A 15,725-nucleotide genomic window follows, 5' to 3' on the forward strand; every position below is an offset into this window, starting at 1 on the left:
CTACTTCCAAAAATATTCAGCTTTGATATTAATGAGTTTTTTGGGTTCATTGAGAACATGGTTGTTGTTCAATAATAAAATTAATCCTCAAAAATACAACTTGCCTAATAATTCTGCACTCCCTGTAGACTCCCTGATCACCCCCCTGTCATTGATCACCCCCTGTAAGGCTCCATTCAGACATTTTTTTGGGCACAAGTTAGCGGATACATTTTTAGTTTGTTTTTGTTTTTGTTTTTTCTTACAAAGTCTCATATTCCACTAACTTGTGTCAAAAAATAAAATCTCACATGAACTCACCATACCCCTCACGGAATCCAAATGCGTAAAATTTTTTAGACATTTATATTCCAGACTTCTTCTCACGCTTTAGGGCCCCTAAAATGCCAGGGCAGTATAAATACCCCACTTGTGACCCCATTTAGGAAAGAAGACACCCCAAGGTATTCCGTGAGGGGCATATTGAGTCCATGAAAGATTGAAATTTTTGTCCCAAGTTAGCGGAAAGGGAGACTTTGTGAGAAAATACAAAAAAAATCTATTTCCGCTAACTTGTGCCAAAAAAAAATAATTCTAGGAACTCGCCATGCCCCTCACTGAATACCTTGGGTGTCTTCTTTCCAAAATGGGGTCATATGTGGGGTATTTATACTGCCCTGGCATGTTAGGGGCCCGAAAGCGTGAGAAGAAGTCTGGGATCCAAATGTCTAAAAATGACCTCCTAAAAGGAATTTGGGCCGCTTTGCCCACCTAGGCTGCAAAAAAGTGTCACACATGTGGTATCGCCGTACTCAGGAGAAGTTGGGGAATGTGTTTTGGGGTGTCATTTTACATATACCCATGCTGGGTGAGATAAATATCTTGGTCAAATGTCAACTTTGTTTTAAAAAATTTGAAAAGTTGTCTTTTGCCAAGATATTTCTCTCACCCAGCATGGGTATATGTAAAATGACACCCCAAAACACATTCCCCAACTTCTCCTGAGTACGGGATGTGTGACACTTTATTGCAGCCTAGGTGGGCAAAGGGGCACACATTCCAAAGAGCACCTTTCGGATTTCGCAGGCCATTTTTTACACATTTTGATTGCAAAGTACTTCTCACACATATGGGCCCCTAAATTGCCAGGGCAGTATAACTACGCCACAAATGACCCCATTTTGGAAAGAAGACACCCCAAGGTATTCCGTGAGGGGCATGGCGAGTTCCTAGAATTTTTTATTTTTTGTCGCAAGTTAGTGGAATATGAGACTTTGTAAGAAAAAAAAATTAAAAAATCATTATTTTCCGCTAACTTGTGACAAAAAATAAAAAGTTCTATGAACTCACTATGCCCATCAGCGAATACTTTAGGGTGTCTACTTTCCGAAATGGGGTAATTTGTGTGGTTTTTCTACTGTCTGGGCATTGTAGAACCTCAGGAAACATGACAGGTGCTCAGAAAAAAAAGCTGCTTCAAAAAGCGGAAATTCACATTTTTGTACCATAGTTTGTAAACGCTATAACTTTTACCCAAACCATTTTTTTTTTTTGCCCAAACATTTTTTTTTAATCAAAGACATGTAGAACAATAAATTTTGCGAAAAATTTATATATGGATGTCGTTTTTTTGCAAAAAAATCGTTAAATTTCGATTAATAACAAAAAAAGTAAAAATTTCAGCAGCAATGAAATACCACCAAATGAAAGCTCTATTAGTGAGAAGAAAAGGAGGTAAAATTCATTTGGGTGGTAAGTTGCATGACCGAGCAATAAACGGTGAAAGGAGTGTAGTGCCGAAGTGTAAAGAGTGGCCTGGTCATTAAGGGGGTTTCACCTAGCGGGGTTAAAGTGGTTAATGAAAACCTCAATCCATAGTGCTCTGTCCTTAGACTGGGCCAAAGATTCACCTTCAAGACAGCAGAGGATTGGCCTAGGGACAACTCTGGGAATGTCCTTGAGTGGTTCAGCCAGACTTGAACCCAACTGATAGCTGTGGGTCCCACCTATGGGATCCGATCTTGTCTAGAGAACTTGGCCACCAAAATGAAGGACAGCACACCATGCAGACTGTGAAATGCTCTCCATTCAATGACATAGGAGTTCCCAAAATAGCCAAGCAAATGGGCTGAAATATATGAGACTGTCAGGAGTAACCGATCCAACGCTCTACTATTCTTCTGCTTCTTAACTCCCATAGTGGTGAACAGAGGTCCCGTTCTGGAGACAAAAGTGGGTCCTAGAGATATGTCATCAATGTCCCAGGTAGAAATACCCCTTTAAGTAATTAGATTCAAAATGTAACAAAATCAATCAGTAGTTCTACAAAACGTTTTTGTGTAGCTCCAGCCTGTTCTTACTATTCCCATTGTCCACACTATACAACTGTATAGGGACATAACCCTTTGACAAGAGGAATAGTAACGCTCAGTTTGTTCATAAATTTCCAGGAGGAATAACAGAAGAACAGCACAATGCAGAGATTTATCATAAAGACAGAATTTTTTAATAAATAGGCACATGTTTCTCCTGCCATCTTTATAATGCAGATTATTGCTCCACCTTTGCAGCACATTTCATTTGAGTTTCGTAAAAATCACAGTAAAATGGAAACTTAAATCTATTACATTGCATAGAAGAAATGTATTTTCAATAAATATAAAAAAATAAAAAAGATGGCAGAAATGGCTGAATGCTATTGGTCAGTTCCTACTCACATCACAACCATGTAACCAGGGCAACTGTGGTGCCCGTATCTGAATGGTAGGTGGCAGTTGGAAGTGGCAGTTAGAGTTGACTGGCGACGGAGGACATATCTGCTGACCTTATGGAAAGCGCTATAATGGATTCGGAGGAAGAGGAGATTGTTGGGAGGAAGAGAGGAGCGAAGAAAAGAAGAGGATTTTCTGACTCATCGGCTGATGAGCAGAACGTGATGAAGAAAGAAGAGGAGACTCTCATCAGGAGGAAAGGAGGGAAGAAGAGACGGACCATCCTGACCTCAGCGGATGAAGAGAAGGAGACACCCAAGAGGAGCAAAAAGAGGAAGAAGAGAAGAACATCCAGCTCCTCCAAGAAGATGTCTCCTAAGGATCAGCGCATTCAAGTGGACGACGATGTGACTACAGAGCCCAAATGTGCCAAGAAGAGAAAACTCATCCTTATCTCTTCAAAAGGAGCAAAGAAGTCCCTGATCAAGAAAGAGGAAGACGTCCCGAAGACAGAAGACCAGCAGGAGAACCAGAGAGTCTCAGGTAGATGCACACATATAGGAATATAGAAGTTATACATCCTGGACACATTGTTATAACTTTACATTAATCCAATCTGTAGCGCTGAGACCTGAGACAAGCAGAAGAAAGGGGATTCCACATTTATTGGGGGGTTACTAGGGTTGGGGGAGGAGTGCTAGCCACCATGTATCCTGGGTGCTCAGTTCCTTGGGAGTGACAACAAGCCATTTTGTCTTGGTCAGGGTATTTAGATACAGGGCTGGGGCAGTGAAGTGTGAATTAGGACATACACCCGTCCAGTCTTAAGTATTTTATGTTCTAGGAATTATTTCTAATCACCCCGATAGTGTCCTGTATGAGTTGTCAGCAGAGCCTGTGTATGGACAGAATACAGGCTGTCATAAACAGTAGCCTATAGTGTGCACAGTACACACTGTAACAACCCTGCATGCACAGGAGTGATCCTGATACATGGAGCAATGTGCCCCTAATGGGAATGATTAGAAGTGGTCAGGAGCTCCATGTCCATAGAAATGTAGAAGGCCACATGCCGTCTACACATCTCTGACCTCCAAGGTGACTTCTAATATTCTTAATAATGTATTCTAGGAAGTGCATTACTCCTTGTGATACACCCTGCAGCTGCTGCAGAACTTCTTTCTTTAGGCCACTTTCACATGAGGAACAGAAAGTACATAAGAAATGCAGAGGTTTCCATAATCCTTCCTCTCTGGGTTTAGTCTCACAAATACTGACCTGAATATGTAAGTGGGAAAACGCCCCCAGTAATGGACTGGGAGAAGGTCAGCAGCATCTGACCTGTGTAATGCTGTTCTGCAGCAGCTTTGAAAACTGTATTTATTTAGGGTGGTTTGGGGTCTATATGTATTATGGGGCGTGTATTTACTCCGGGGTGTTTATTCAGGGGTCTGGTCTGCAAGTTTACAAAGATTTAGTTTTAATGGTGTTCACTGTAAAAATGATGTTATCTGTATCCATCCGGTCATTCCAGTCATGGTGATACTACATCTATGTGTTTACTACATGTACAAAATAAAATATTCTAAAACCCAGAACTTTTGTATTTATTCGGCAGACCTTTAATTTTTATTGATACCATTTTTTTGACAATTTTTTATTCCATTGTTTGGGAGTTAAAGTGACCAAAAAGCAGCAATTCTCACATTGTGTATTTTTTATGTTTTCACTTTATGGGATATTTTAATAGGTTGGAAGTTTACAGATATGGTGATGCCAGTTATGGATATATTACTATTGTTTGCATTTTCATATGATAAATGTGAAAACTGTTTTATTTTTTTAGTTTAAAATAAATATTTTTAATGTTATGAAACGTTTTATTAAATATTTGACACCCACTGTGTATGGAGTCTGCCCTATATACTCCCCTGCGAAATGTGTCATATGGTATATGTATGTCACATGTCAGGAGGGGTTAAAGGGGTTGGTCTACCATTACTTGTCATATTCATTTATAGATCATAGTTAAGCACATTTGGCTCTCACATACCATTAGAAAATAATCCAGTGAAGAGGTATGACGATTACTTACATAGTATAGTACCAACTGGTGTTCACAGTACCGCAACGTGCGCGTCCATCTACTGAGCTGCTGGTCACACGTGCTCACTCTTCCCAGAGCCAGGTCTCTGCACAGTGATCCTGTGTTCATGGCACAACAGCCGATAGAAATAGCTTTCTGCATGGAAGAAGCCTTCCTATTAGCTCCTCTGCAGTGGACACCGGGAAGCCATGTCTTGTAGCCGCTCTGCAGTGACCAGAGAGGAGCCCTGTGAGGGGAGGGACTGACCTGTGACCAGCAGCGCTCAGCTCAGTAGGTGCACATTAAACACCAGGTGGCGCCGTACTGTACAAGTAAATGTCAGAACTCTTCACTGGATTATTCAACATGTAAATGGCACATAGGATTCATTTTTTATCATCTATAAAATAATGATATGTAATTATGGGACAACCTTTTAACCCCTTATGGAAAAATCATGTACGTGATATGCAAGTGATACCTTGTTTCATCCGAAGTCGATTCGCTCATCCCTAATGCCGATCCTTGTCATTTAACCCCTCAAATAGTGCTGTCAATTGCAACCATGGCATCCATGAGGATACACGAATGTAGGGTCTCCAGTCAGTTTTCATGACAGCCTGGGACCTTGTGAAAGTTCCCAGGACTGTCACGGCTAGCTGCCTGCAGTCCAGTACAAGTGGCCATGCCAGTCCTATCTAAGTGCAGCCACCCAACCTGCACTGTACCTCCTCAGCTGGTGGCTTGGAAGAATTGCACTAAAGCCTGCTGCTGCTGTATGTATCTCAGGTTCAACATTTTCACTCTGGGCTCATTCTTCAGTACAATTACTTTCACTCCAACAGACCCCAAGAAGCGACAACCTGAGGTAGGACACCGTGACAACACAAAACCTCATCAGGGCAACTACCACTCCCATCCTCTACACTGGTTCCCACGGGCATTCGCTGCATGCTCAAGACAGGGCCTAACTGTCAGACTGTGAAAATCCTGTAGACTGCAATCGTTTTCTATTACAGTCTATGGGACGAGGGATCAGAAGATCACATGTCCAATTACCCCAGGGGGGCTAAAAATTACATTGTAAAAATGTTTTTAAAAAAAACTGAAAATGTAATCCCCATTCTCAATTTTATATTTAAAATATATAAATAAAAAATAAACATAACCGACATCGCTGCGTCAGAAAATGTCTGGAGTAATAAAATATCAAAATATTTTTAAAACGAGGTGAATGTTGTAACAAGAAAAAATAAAAACACCCAATTCGCCATTTTGGGTCACCTTGTGCCACTCTAAAACAATTAGATAAAGAGTGACCAAAAAGTTGTATGTACCCACAAAATCTACCAATAAAAACTACAGATAACTCTGCAAAAAAACAAGCCCTCATACAGCTCTGAAGTCAAAAAAGCTGTGGGTGTCAGAAAATGTTGATGCAGAGAAATGTTTCTGTTTTCATAATGAACGCTGTAATGTTAACTGCTTGTATCCAGGGGTTAGGACCACCCTGCAATCCATGCTTGTACACTATAGGAAAAAGTGCCGGCCATTTTGGTGGCTGGGACTGCAGGAGCGAGCATAGGCCAGCACTTTTTTCTTTAGTGTGCAAGCATGGCCACATGTGCTGGATTGCAAGATGGTCGTAACCATGGAAACAAGCAGTGTATAATGTGATGGAAAACTGAATCAATCCAGCAATGGAGGCAATATGGACAATCACAATACATTAGTAAGTGCCTTGTATTAACTTTCTCTACATGATAAATACAATTTACTGACGTGAGACAACCCCTTTAAGGGGTTAAGGCACTTGGTCTGGGGTCTGTATTTATTTAGGGGGTCTGTTTTCTGCATTTATTTGGAGTCTGTTCTGAGTCTGTATTTATTTAAAAGGTGCTAGATTTTATTAAATAGAATAGTATAGTCCCCCAGCTATCACCGATCCAAGTCTATGGGACTGCTGGAGAAGGCCAAGCTCTGTACTCGATAAAAAGATAAATGTCGCACTAAGAACACCACTCACCAACCGGTGCTCCTGTATATCAAGACCACTCGCTCGATACAAGAAAGCGTGAATTCTAAATGAATGAACAGGGCACTCAGGATAACCGTGACCACGTTTAGTCTGTAAATATATATTTATTCCTAAACAGACAAATAACTAATACATAAATATCTAAAATGGCAATCAGATAGGGATGGCAGTATGATATAGAATGTATTGAAAGTAAAAACATAAATTGATATACAATATAGAATATATTAAAAGGACAACTCTCTCCACACTGATGGGGGATCTGTAGATGACACTTATGGGGATCTGTGGATGACATAAGTGTCATCCACAGAGCCCCATAAGTGTCATCCTTTTACATTATTTACCTTATAAGTGGTAATAATATTAATAAAAAAAAGTTCTGAGCTACCCTTATTTTGCTTCAAAGGTCTTTATTTTAAATTTTAATTTTTTTCCTGAAATTTCCCTCCTAAAATGAAGGTGCGTGTTAGACGCCTGTGCGTGTTATACGTCGATAAATACGGTACATATATATATATATATATATATATAAATATAGACATAAATGTAGATATAAATTCAGATGTAGATTCCAGGGATGTATAGTGGTGGGGGCCCATGTCTAGAGGAAAAACCGACCATAATATGAACAGTTGGTTAGTCATCGAAACGTGGGCGCCCACCAACTCCTTATAAAAATCCAAAGAGCTCAAATTCAGCATTGAGCCCCTTGGGTATCAGGGTATCAAATTCAAATATTCGCTTAGTTTCAAGTCTAGACATCCTTTCTATGTGGTTGCCTCCTCTCCACTCTTTTTCCACTTTGTCAATGGCAAGAAATCTCATACCTTAAGGGAACCTGATTGTGACTAATTTTAAAGTTCTGTGATAGTGAATGGTTTTCAAATCCCTTCCATATGTTATTGATGTGTTCTGCAATACGTTTTTTTAACGATCTCTTGGTCCTACCTATGTAGAGTCGTTTGCACGGACATTCTATCGCATAAATTACATTTTCTGAATTGCACGTTAGACAATCCCTAATTTGGTGGCGATGACTATTGTGATTGGACATTAACTCATTGGTTCTTCTCTGGAAAAATGTTGCTTTGCAGTTTTTACAACTACCGCACCTAAAAAAGCCCTGTAGACCCATCCAATTGGATATAGTGGATTCCCTATTTGGTTGTCCCTTCACCGTGGGGGCCACTTTTATACTCAAATTAGGGGCCTTTGTAAAAGTGATTTTTGGATTTGCTGGCAATATTGTACCTATGATTTTATCTTTTTGCAACAGATGCCAGTGTTTGTTCACAATTTGGCGTATTTTCTTATAATCATCACTAAAGGGCAAGGTTAACCGCAATATTTCTTGAGGGGGATCTGAATATTGTGCTATTTTTCCCTCAAAGAAAGAATTCCTGTCCATACCTTTAACCTGTTGTAGTGCTTTGTCTAAAAATCTCAATTGGATATTTCTTCTCCAGAAAATTGTCCCTCATCTTATTGGCTTCTATCTCAAATTGTGTTTCCAATGTGCAATTTCTTTTTATTCTTCGGAATGGTCCATGTGGGATATTGGACAACCAGCTGGGGAGGTGGCAACTATTAAATAAAATATAACTATTCTTGGCAGTGGGTTTGACAAAAGTGCTACATCCTGATTCACAATGCTGATATATAAGTCCAGGTATTCAACGTTCACCTGACTCGTAGTGCCTGTAAATTTAAGATTCCTATCATTGGAATTAATATCTTTCAAAAAGGATTATAGATTTTCATTCCCACTTTGCCAAATAAAAAGCATGTCATCGATATAACGCTGCCAGAGCACCAGGTCCGTCCCCAGCCTTGGTTGAATAACCAATCGTTCCCACTCTGCCATAAATAAATTGGCATAACTGGGGGCGAACCTGGTGCCCATGGCAGTCCCCTGTATTTGTAAATAAAAAACTCCCTCAAAGTTAAAATAATTGTGATTTAAAATGAAGTCTATCCTTTCTATTATAAAATCAATTTGTTCAACTCCCAACCTCCCTTCCAAACTTAGTTGGGATTTCACAGCCTGTTTTCCCTTTTCATGCTCTATTATCGTATATAGGGATTGAATGTCTAGGGATCCCATAATCCAGGTGTCATTAAATTTCAATGTCTCCATTTTTTGAATAATTTGTGTAGTATCTTTAGTATAAGACTCTGTTTTTTGGACCCTTGGTTGTAACATTTGGTCTATATACTGGGACAAGTTAGACGTGAGGGAACCAATCCCTGATACTATGGGTCGACCTGTACTCGGCTATGAAGATTCATTACTGTTGTTAACAATGGTCTATGAGAGTAACAGAAAGGGCCAAGACAATCAATGTGGTATTAATGCCTCAGATGGGAATATCCCTTTAAATGCCTTCTCATGTTTTTCTATTATTTCTCCCCCAGTTGAGGACAGTGGTGTTCGGCCAACCTGCTCTAGAAGCACAATCTCCGAGAACATCAGGGAGAGATTAATATTCCATCATGTGCTCGGGCGGGGAGGTTATGGAAAGGTCATCTTGGCTGAGGGCACTTCTAACCATCAGAAGTATGCTGTGAAGATCATCAGCAAGAGAGCCATGCTTGCCAACTGCAATGAGGCGGATGTGTTGGTGGAGCACCGAGTGTTACAGCTGGCATCTGGGAGCCCCTTCCTTGTCCACGCAGACTTTGCATTTCAGACCAAGGTACACTACTTACAACCTCACTTTTATCAAATGTCTCCACTTGTACCCCAATCAGCAGAAAATGGGACCAGCAGCACTCGCTGGAGAACCCAAGACCCTTCACTGTAACACCTGACAGGATGACTATCCATGTCAGAGCAAATGGGTCTGGTAGGATTTCAGGGGCCCCCAGTGATAAGAAGAACAGGGGTGACTGAGTCCCCATGTGAATGAAGAGGTAGTTTGCCTGTGTGACCAATGCTCCATTAAAAACTCCATTAAAACTTAAACGACTATGTACTCCCTGCTTCGAGGAGCATACTCACTGCCTTCAAATGGTCCACGATCCGCAAGATGCGGCTAAAGAGGGGACGTGTCCTATCTTTTGGGGCATGGCACGGATTAGAAGCACGTGGAAGGACCCGTGTCCGTGTTTAGCAGATCCGCAGTTTGCAGTCTGGAAAAAAGAAAATGGTCTTGTGAATGGGGCCTAAGGGAAAAATGTTCCTTTGTAATCCAAAAATACAGCACTTTTTGCATCAAGTCGTCACAGTTTGTAAGATCTCTTAAATAGGATCCTTCATTGTTTCTCCTCGCCATGTACTGGACACACGGACACTTGGATCATTAGAGAACAGTTATCAGTTCTGTGTCTAGTAAAGTGCTGAGCACCATGTCTCCATCACAGGTCCAGGACAGATTTATAGCAGCTACAGGAAAGCAGTGAAGGTTTCTATTCATAACTGCAAGCAGAGATCATAATAACTGACAATCTGATACAGAAAGATCGTAAAACTGTATAATCTTTCACTATACACAAAGAATAACTGTTACGTAATGAAACTTGAATATCCCTTCAAGGATTTCAAAAGCCACTAGCTATATTCTGTACAGTAAATGTGATCTGATGGTTTGGTAATGGCGTCTTCTATGTCACAGTTGCTTTTTCTACTTGGGCTGGAATACATGAGCTGCGGGGACTTTGATCAATTCCTGAGGACGAAGGGGCGGCTTGACATCCCCAGTGCAAGGTAAGGCTGAATACAAAACCTCAGCTAAACGGTCCGAAAATGCCGTGAAATATTAGATACAGCGTCCTGCCTTATGTACATCACACTGATGAGATCTGCTCCTCCGTTTCTTCTCTACCAAAGAAGGATTGAAGAAATGTTCCTCAGGAAATGTTAGGGAATGTCTCCTCTCTTCCTTGGGCTGTGATCCTCCATCTGATATTAAAAGACATACAGGAGAACAGATCTCCCCTGTGTGATGTGAAGAAGCCTTAGTCACATTCCCAGGAACTAAAGGGGTTCTCCGGGAATGGCCATCAATAGTCACAAGCAACCGGTCCTAGAATGTGACTACAACTGGTTTCCTCCAATAGCAGAGCTGCTTAATGGGGTGAGGGATTTTAAGCCACCATGCAGCCTCCTCCGTTGACAGTGATAAGATATATATTTTGCCTCTTAGTTTAGTGAATGGTAAGGATGTCTAACAGTCTTCTGTGCTATCCTCGCATTATATTGATTTAGTTACTTTTCTGACAGATTCTATGCCGCTGAGCTCGTGTGTGGCATCCAATTTCTCCATTCTAAGGGAATTGTCCACAGAGACCTCAAGCCCGAGAACATCCTGGTGGCTGAGACGGGCCATATTAAGATCACAGATTTCGGTCTCGCACTTGAGAACATGCTTGGAGACCGCACAGCCACCGAATATGCTGGGACAGAAGGCTATGTGGCTCCTGAGGTGAGAAAAATGGAGTTTTCCTCATTTCTGCCATTCCATTTGTATTAAAGGGGTTTTCCAGGTTTGGAATATTGGTCGCATATCCTCAGGATCGGCCATCAACATCAGTTTGGTGGAGGTCCGACTCTTGGCACCCACACCTATTACCTGTCTGAAGGGTCCACATTGATGGTGTGAGCTCTACGGCCTCCTCATTGATTACTGCACGCCATCTACTTGATGCAGGCTACTGCAGCTTCTTCTCATTGACATGAACGGGAAAAAGCTGCGATATCCTGCAGGTAGCATCATGGCCCCTTCATATAGCTGAGAGGGGGGGTTTTCGAGAGTCAGACCCCCACTGTTCTGATACTTATGGCCTATTCTGAAGAAATATAATGAATATTCTGAACCCAGAAATCCCTTTAATGATGGTAATTCTTCCTATTATTAATCACTTATTTTCTCATCATTATGTATTAATAAATGCCTCCTCTTACCCCTTTCCGGACCAGACCAATTTTGGCAATTATGCTTTCCGCATTTTTCTTCCTTGCCTTTTTGCATCGGTCTTGATATCCCCTACGTTGCTCCTCCATTGCATGCGCCTAACCGGAAATCTACCACAGCTCCCATCATCCGTACATTTCTGGCTTCACTTGCGCCAGAAAACTGGCATAAAAGAAAATAATTTTTTTATGGGTGGCTGACCATGCCCCGTGACATAAAAACAGCAATTTTGGAGTCAAGATTTTGACGGTGTTCTCTTAGGGAAGTTGAACCAGCAATCCTTTGAACTCCTGTACTATTAACAGCAATACTTCTGTATTATTGCAAATACTTATTTTTCACGCATTCTTCTACAGAGTGTATGAGGTGTAATAGTTGAGGTAACATGGCAGTAGAATGCTCCTGTTCCAATGAATGGACCACCATGTAGCATTCGGTCACACTGAGCCTATAGCAGTGAGGTTCCTTCTGTCACCTTCATATGAAAGCCATTTATCAGAAACAGAAGGGCTACAAGGCAACGTCTGTCCCTACAGCAGCAGATGACCTTGTGGTTACAGTTTATCTGCAGCTGGATGGAGGCAGAACATCTTGTCCTCATTTAGCTAAACACCTTGTGTGACACAGCCTGAGCACCTACAGTGCGGGTTTATAGTATAAGCCGTGTATCACTCTTCTCTCCTTTCTGGCAGATGCTGGCTGGGGAGGAGTATGGCGTCGGAGTGGACTGGTATTCATTTGGTGTCATCTTAAATGAAATGATTACCAGTCAGCGCACAACACGCTCCGGCGCTAAAGACATCATTAAAAAGGTCAGTATGTTCCTACATGACACTACTGTACTGTATACAATGTTACATGACAACCTGTGATAGAAGACATCTCTCCCTACAATACCCCATAGTGCACCATGATCTCCTTCACTAGTACTCACCACTGTAGTGTTCGGGAAGGGTCGCCCCTCAGAGATGCTGCTAGCAGGATAGCGATACACAACCAGCACTTCTTGTTAACTGCAATAAGAGTTTAAGAGCCTGGTAGTTAATGTACTGAGGACACGTCTACATTTTTAGTCCACCTCTCGGAGTTTATGTAACAAGCAGCCACAGATTTCTAAAATCTCCCATTGCTGACACTACAGCCTGAGTCCAGTATCCAGACAGAATAAACATTAGGCAAAATATATCAAAACTGGTGCAAAAGAAAAGTGGAGAAGTCGCCCATAGAAACCAATCAGATTGCAGATTTCATTTCCCAGCTATCCTTTGAAAATGTAAGCTCTGGAGTCTGATTGGTCCTTGTGCTCAGATGTCAAAATAGTGACTAAGTTATAATTACATTCCTCATTTTCAGCTCCTCCTGAAAGATCCTGCCAAGCGCTTAGGAGTCCACGGGAACATCCGAGGCCATCGTTTCTTCCAGCATATTGACTGGGTCTCAGTGGAAGCCCTTCGGATGCCCCCACCACACATCCCTGTAGTAAGTAATAAAGAGAAGCTCTACCCTGCTCTACATACACTTCATATGCTATATACGATTCTCAATGTCAGGGGCTTGATTGGGGGACATGTTGGCAGGTGGGCACAGCCATCACAGCACATGGCAGTTTGGTGACTGGGCCACTAAACTCCAAATCCAAGAATGCATGTCACCATACAGAGCTTTTATGTATGACTTAGTGGAGAAGAGCACCACAACCCACATGAGGGTGCAGCGGAGGACAAACACTAATCAATTAAAATGTCAGGTTCTGAACCGTGCTTGAGTTCCTGTTCTGAGATATATATCCTCCATGATTTTCAAATATTCTTTATGAAGCTTTTAAAGGCGTTCTCTCAAGATGATATCTTCTGTGCATAGGTCATAGTAGGGTATATACATGCCATAGAGAGGGACCAGAAGGGAAAGCTGCTCAGGCAGATCTGACACCTCCAAGTATTCTATTAATCTACTCATTTTGATTTCACTAGTCCATGCCTTTAAAGAAGACATGATTGTAATTATAACAAATACTTGTTGAATGGAGCTGGTTAGAGGTAGACCTCTGTAAGGAGTGTAGGCTAATAACCTAATATGGCATTTAAGATGCTTTATACTCCTCCAGAAAGAATATATCTTATTATGGTGGAGGATGAGTACATAAGGTGATCATATTATATGTGATAATACTACCACCAGAAGCTTCATATCAGGTCTGTGACAACTTGTGATGATCATATCTTCATTTTCATCTATTTATTTGCTTATAGCCATCTATACCTCAACTCTGTCCCAGGCAATTTTACCTGGACAGAATGGAGGCAGCAGCAGCAGCAGCCAAGAAGGGACCTTTACCATCTAAAGATCAGGCCATTTTCAGAGGGTTTTCATTTGTCACCTGGTAAACCCTCCACCCGCTCTAATGTCATCAGAGCAAGATGTCCTCCTGAGCTCCTGGAGAAGATTGATGGACGGACAGAAGAATGGACCCAGGTATATAGCTGGAAATAAGTGGTATTCCTATATAGTTGTATACATTTCCTAATAAGTCAAGATTTAAAGTGTTCCAAATATGAAGCTTCAGTTTTATGACTATTAGGCCTCATGCACACAACTGAATGTGTTTTGTGGTCCACAAACCATGGATGCGCGAAATATGGTTATCAGATGTATGCGTCCTGCATTTTCATATTCTGCACGTCCCACCTTGCTTTAAAAATGTTTATTATTGTCCGCAAAATGGAAAACAATGGGACATGTTCTATTTGTAAATCCATGATCTTCACATGTAGCACACAGTCTTTATATATTATACCATATCTTGTGGTGTCTGTACTGATACATCCTGTCATATATCCTACAGCATGAAGACCATGAAGAAATATGAAGACTGGACCTGCGATTGGCACTGGGCTGAAGAAAAACATCCGGAACACACTTGAGAGAGGACACTGGTCCTATAGCTCACAGATCAACGCTGGATGACTGTGAGTATGTGTACGGGCATTTGATCCAGGGACTATATTCCCACTGCCATATTTGCAGTCAGGAAGGAGTGTTTTTCCCCTTAGATCAGGACAGATTGGCAAATGTCATAAAGGGGTTTTTTATCGCCTTCCTATGGATCAACACAGTTGCCCTTCCCCCAGTTCAGCCATTCCCCTAATCAAAAGTACAATATGGCCAACCTTCTGTGGACAGATTATTTAGTCATTGATTCTGGGACCTATCTGACTGCCATGCGTGGAGTCGGGAAGGAATTTTTCCTCATCTGAAGCTGATGGCTGAGGCTCAGTGAGGTTTTTTCGCCTTCCTCTGGATTAATAATATCTGATCCAGGGAAATAGTCTGACTGCCCTAAGCGGAGTCGGGAAGGAATTTTTCCCCCTACAGGGTTTTTTTCGCCTTCCCCTGAATCAATAAAAGTCAATGGATCTAACATATCCTTGACTTTGATTTGGAATTTACACCAAATCATCTGTCCCATCATTAATAAAATTATAAATGAAATAAAATTCTCTATTCCCCCCTATATCGTTGTGTGCCTGGTTTTATTTCCACTGACGAGCCATGTGCTGCTCAGGGCTGTATTTCACTGGTCTCCTCATATGATTACATTTTAAGCTTCTACTCTACTTTCTGTAAGTAAAAAGAGAACATACAAGTTCATGGTGAAGAAGAAGAATATCCATACAGAATCGTCTGTCTCTTCATAATGGAGACACAAGAACAAAGTGGAAGAGAAGATAAAACATCAATTAGGTCATCAATTAAAAAATCCTGGAAAACTCCTTTAAGGTCCAAATTGCACTAAATAATGAAGTTGAGGTCTAATATACAGGCAGTGTCGGACTGGGGTACCTAGGGCCCACCAGTAAAATTTATTTTGGGGGCCCACCATACGGATACATTCAAATATAATAAATAATTTAACAAGTTTTTTTATATGAACATAGGCTGGTTGAGGTGCTGTACATTGAATATATGTATGTAGTGCAGTAAATCTAATGTGTTAT

General features: G+C 41.2%; 1 protein-coding gene across 1 annotated transcript in view; it reads left to right on the top strand.

Moving 5' to 3' along the window:
* The window catches only part of LOC122942627 (protein kinase C delta type-like), a 28,640-nt gene extending 13,527 nt beyond the window's left edge, over nucleotides 1-15,113 (top strand). Inside the window, exons 2-8 of the mRNA XM_044300337.1 lie at nucleotides 9,233-9,513; nucleotides 10,432-10,523; nucleotides 11,040-11,241; nucleotides 12,423-12,542; nucleotides 13,084-13,209; nucleotides 13,980-14,202; nucleotides 14,573-15,113. Coding sequence (XP_044156272.1) covers nucleotides 9,406-9,513; nucleotides 10,432-10,523; nucleotides 11,040-11,241; nucleotides 12,423-12,542; nucleotides 13,084-13,209; nucleotides 13,980-14,114 — 783 coding nt within the window. The 5' untranslated portion in view covers nucleotides 9,233-9,405 and the 3' untranslated portion in view covers nucleotides 14,115-14,202; nucleotides 14,573-15,113. The remainder of the gene's footprint in view (nucleotides 1-9,232; nucleotides 9,514-10,431; nucleotides 10,524-11,039; nucleotides 11,242-12,422; nucleotides 12,543-13,083; nucleotides 13,210-13,979; nucleotides 14,203-14,572) is intronic.
* The last annotated feature ends 612 nt before the right edge of the window (nucleotides 15,114-15,725 follow it).

This window comes from Bufo gargarizans, chromosome 6, assembly GCF_014858855.1.
Source record: "Bufo gargarizans isolate SCDJY-AF-19 chromosome 6, ASM1485885v1, whole genome shotgun sequence".
Taxonomy (NCBI): domain Eukaryota; kingdom Metazoa; phylum Chordata; class Amphibia; order Anura; family Bufonidae; genus Bufo; species Bufo gargarizans.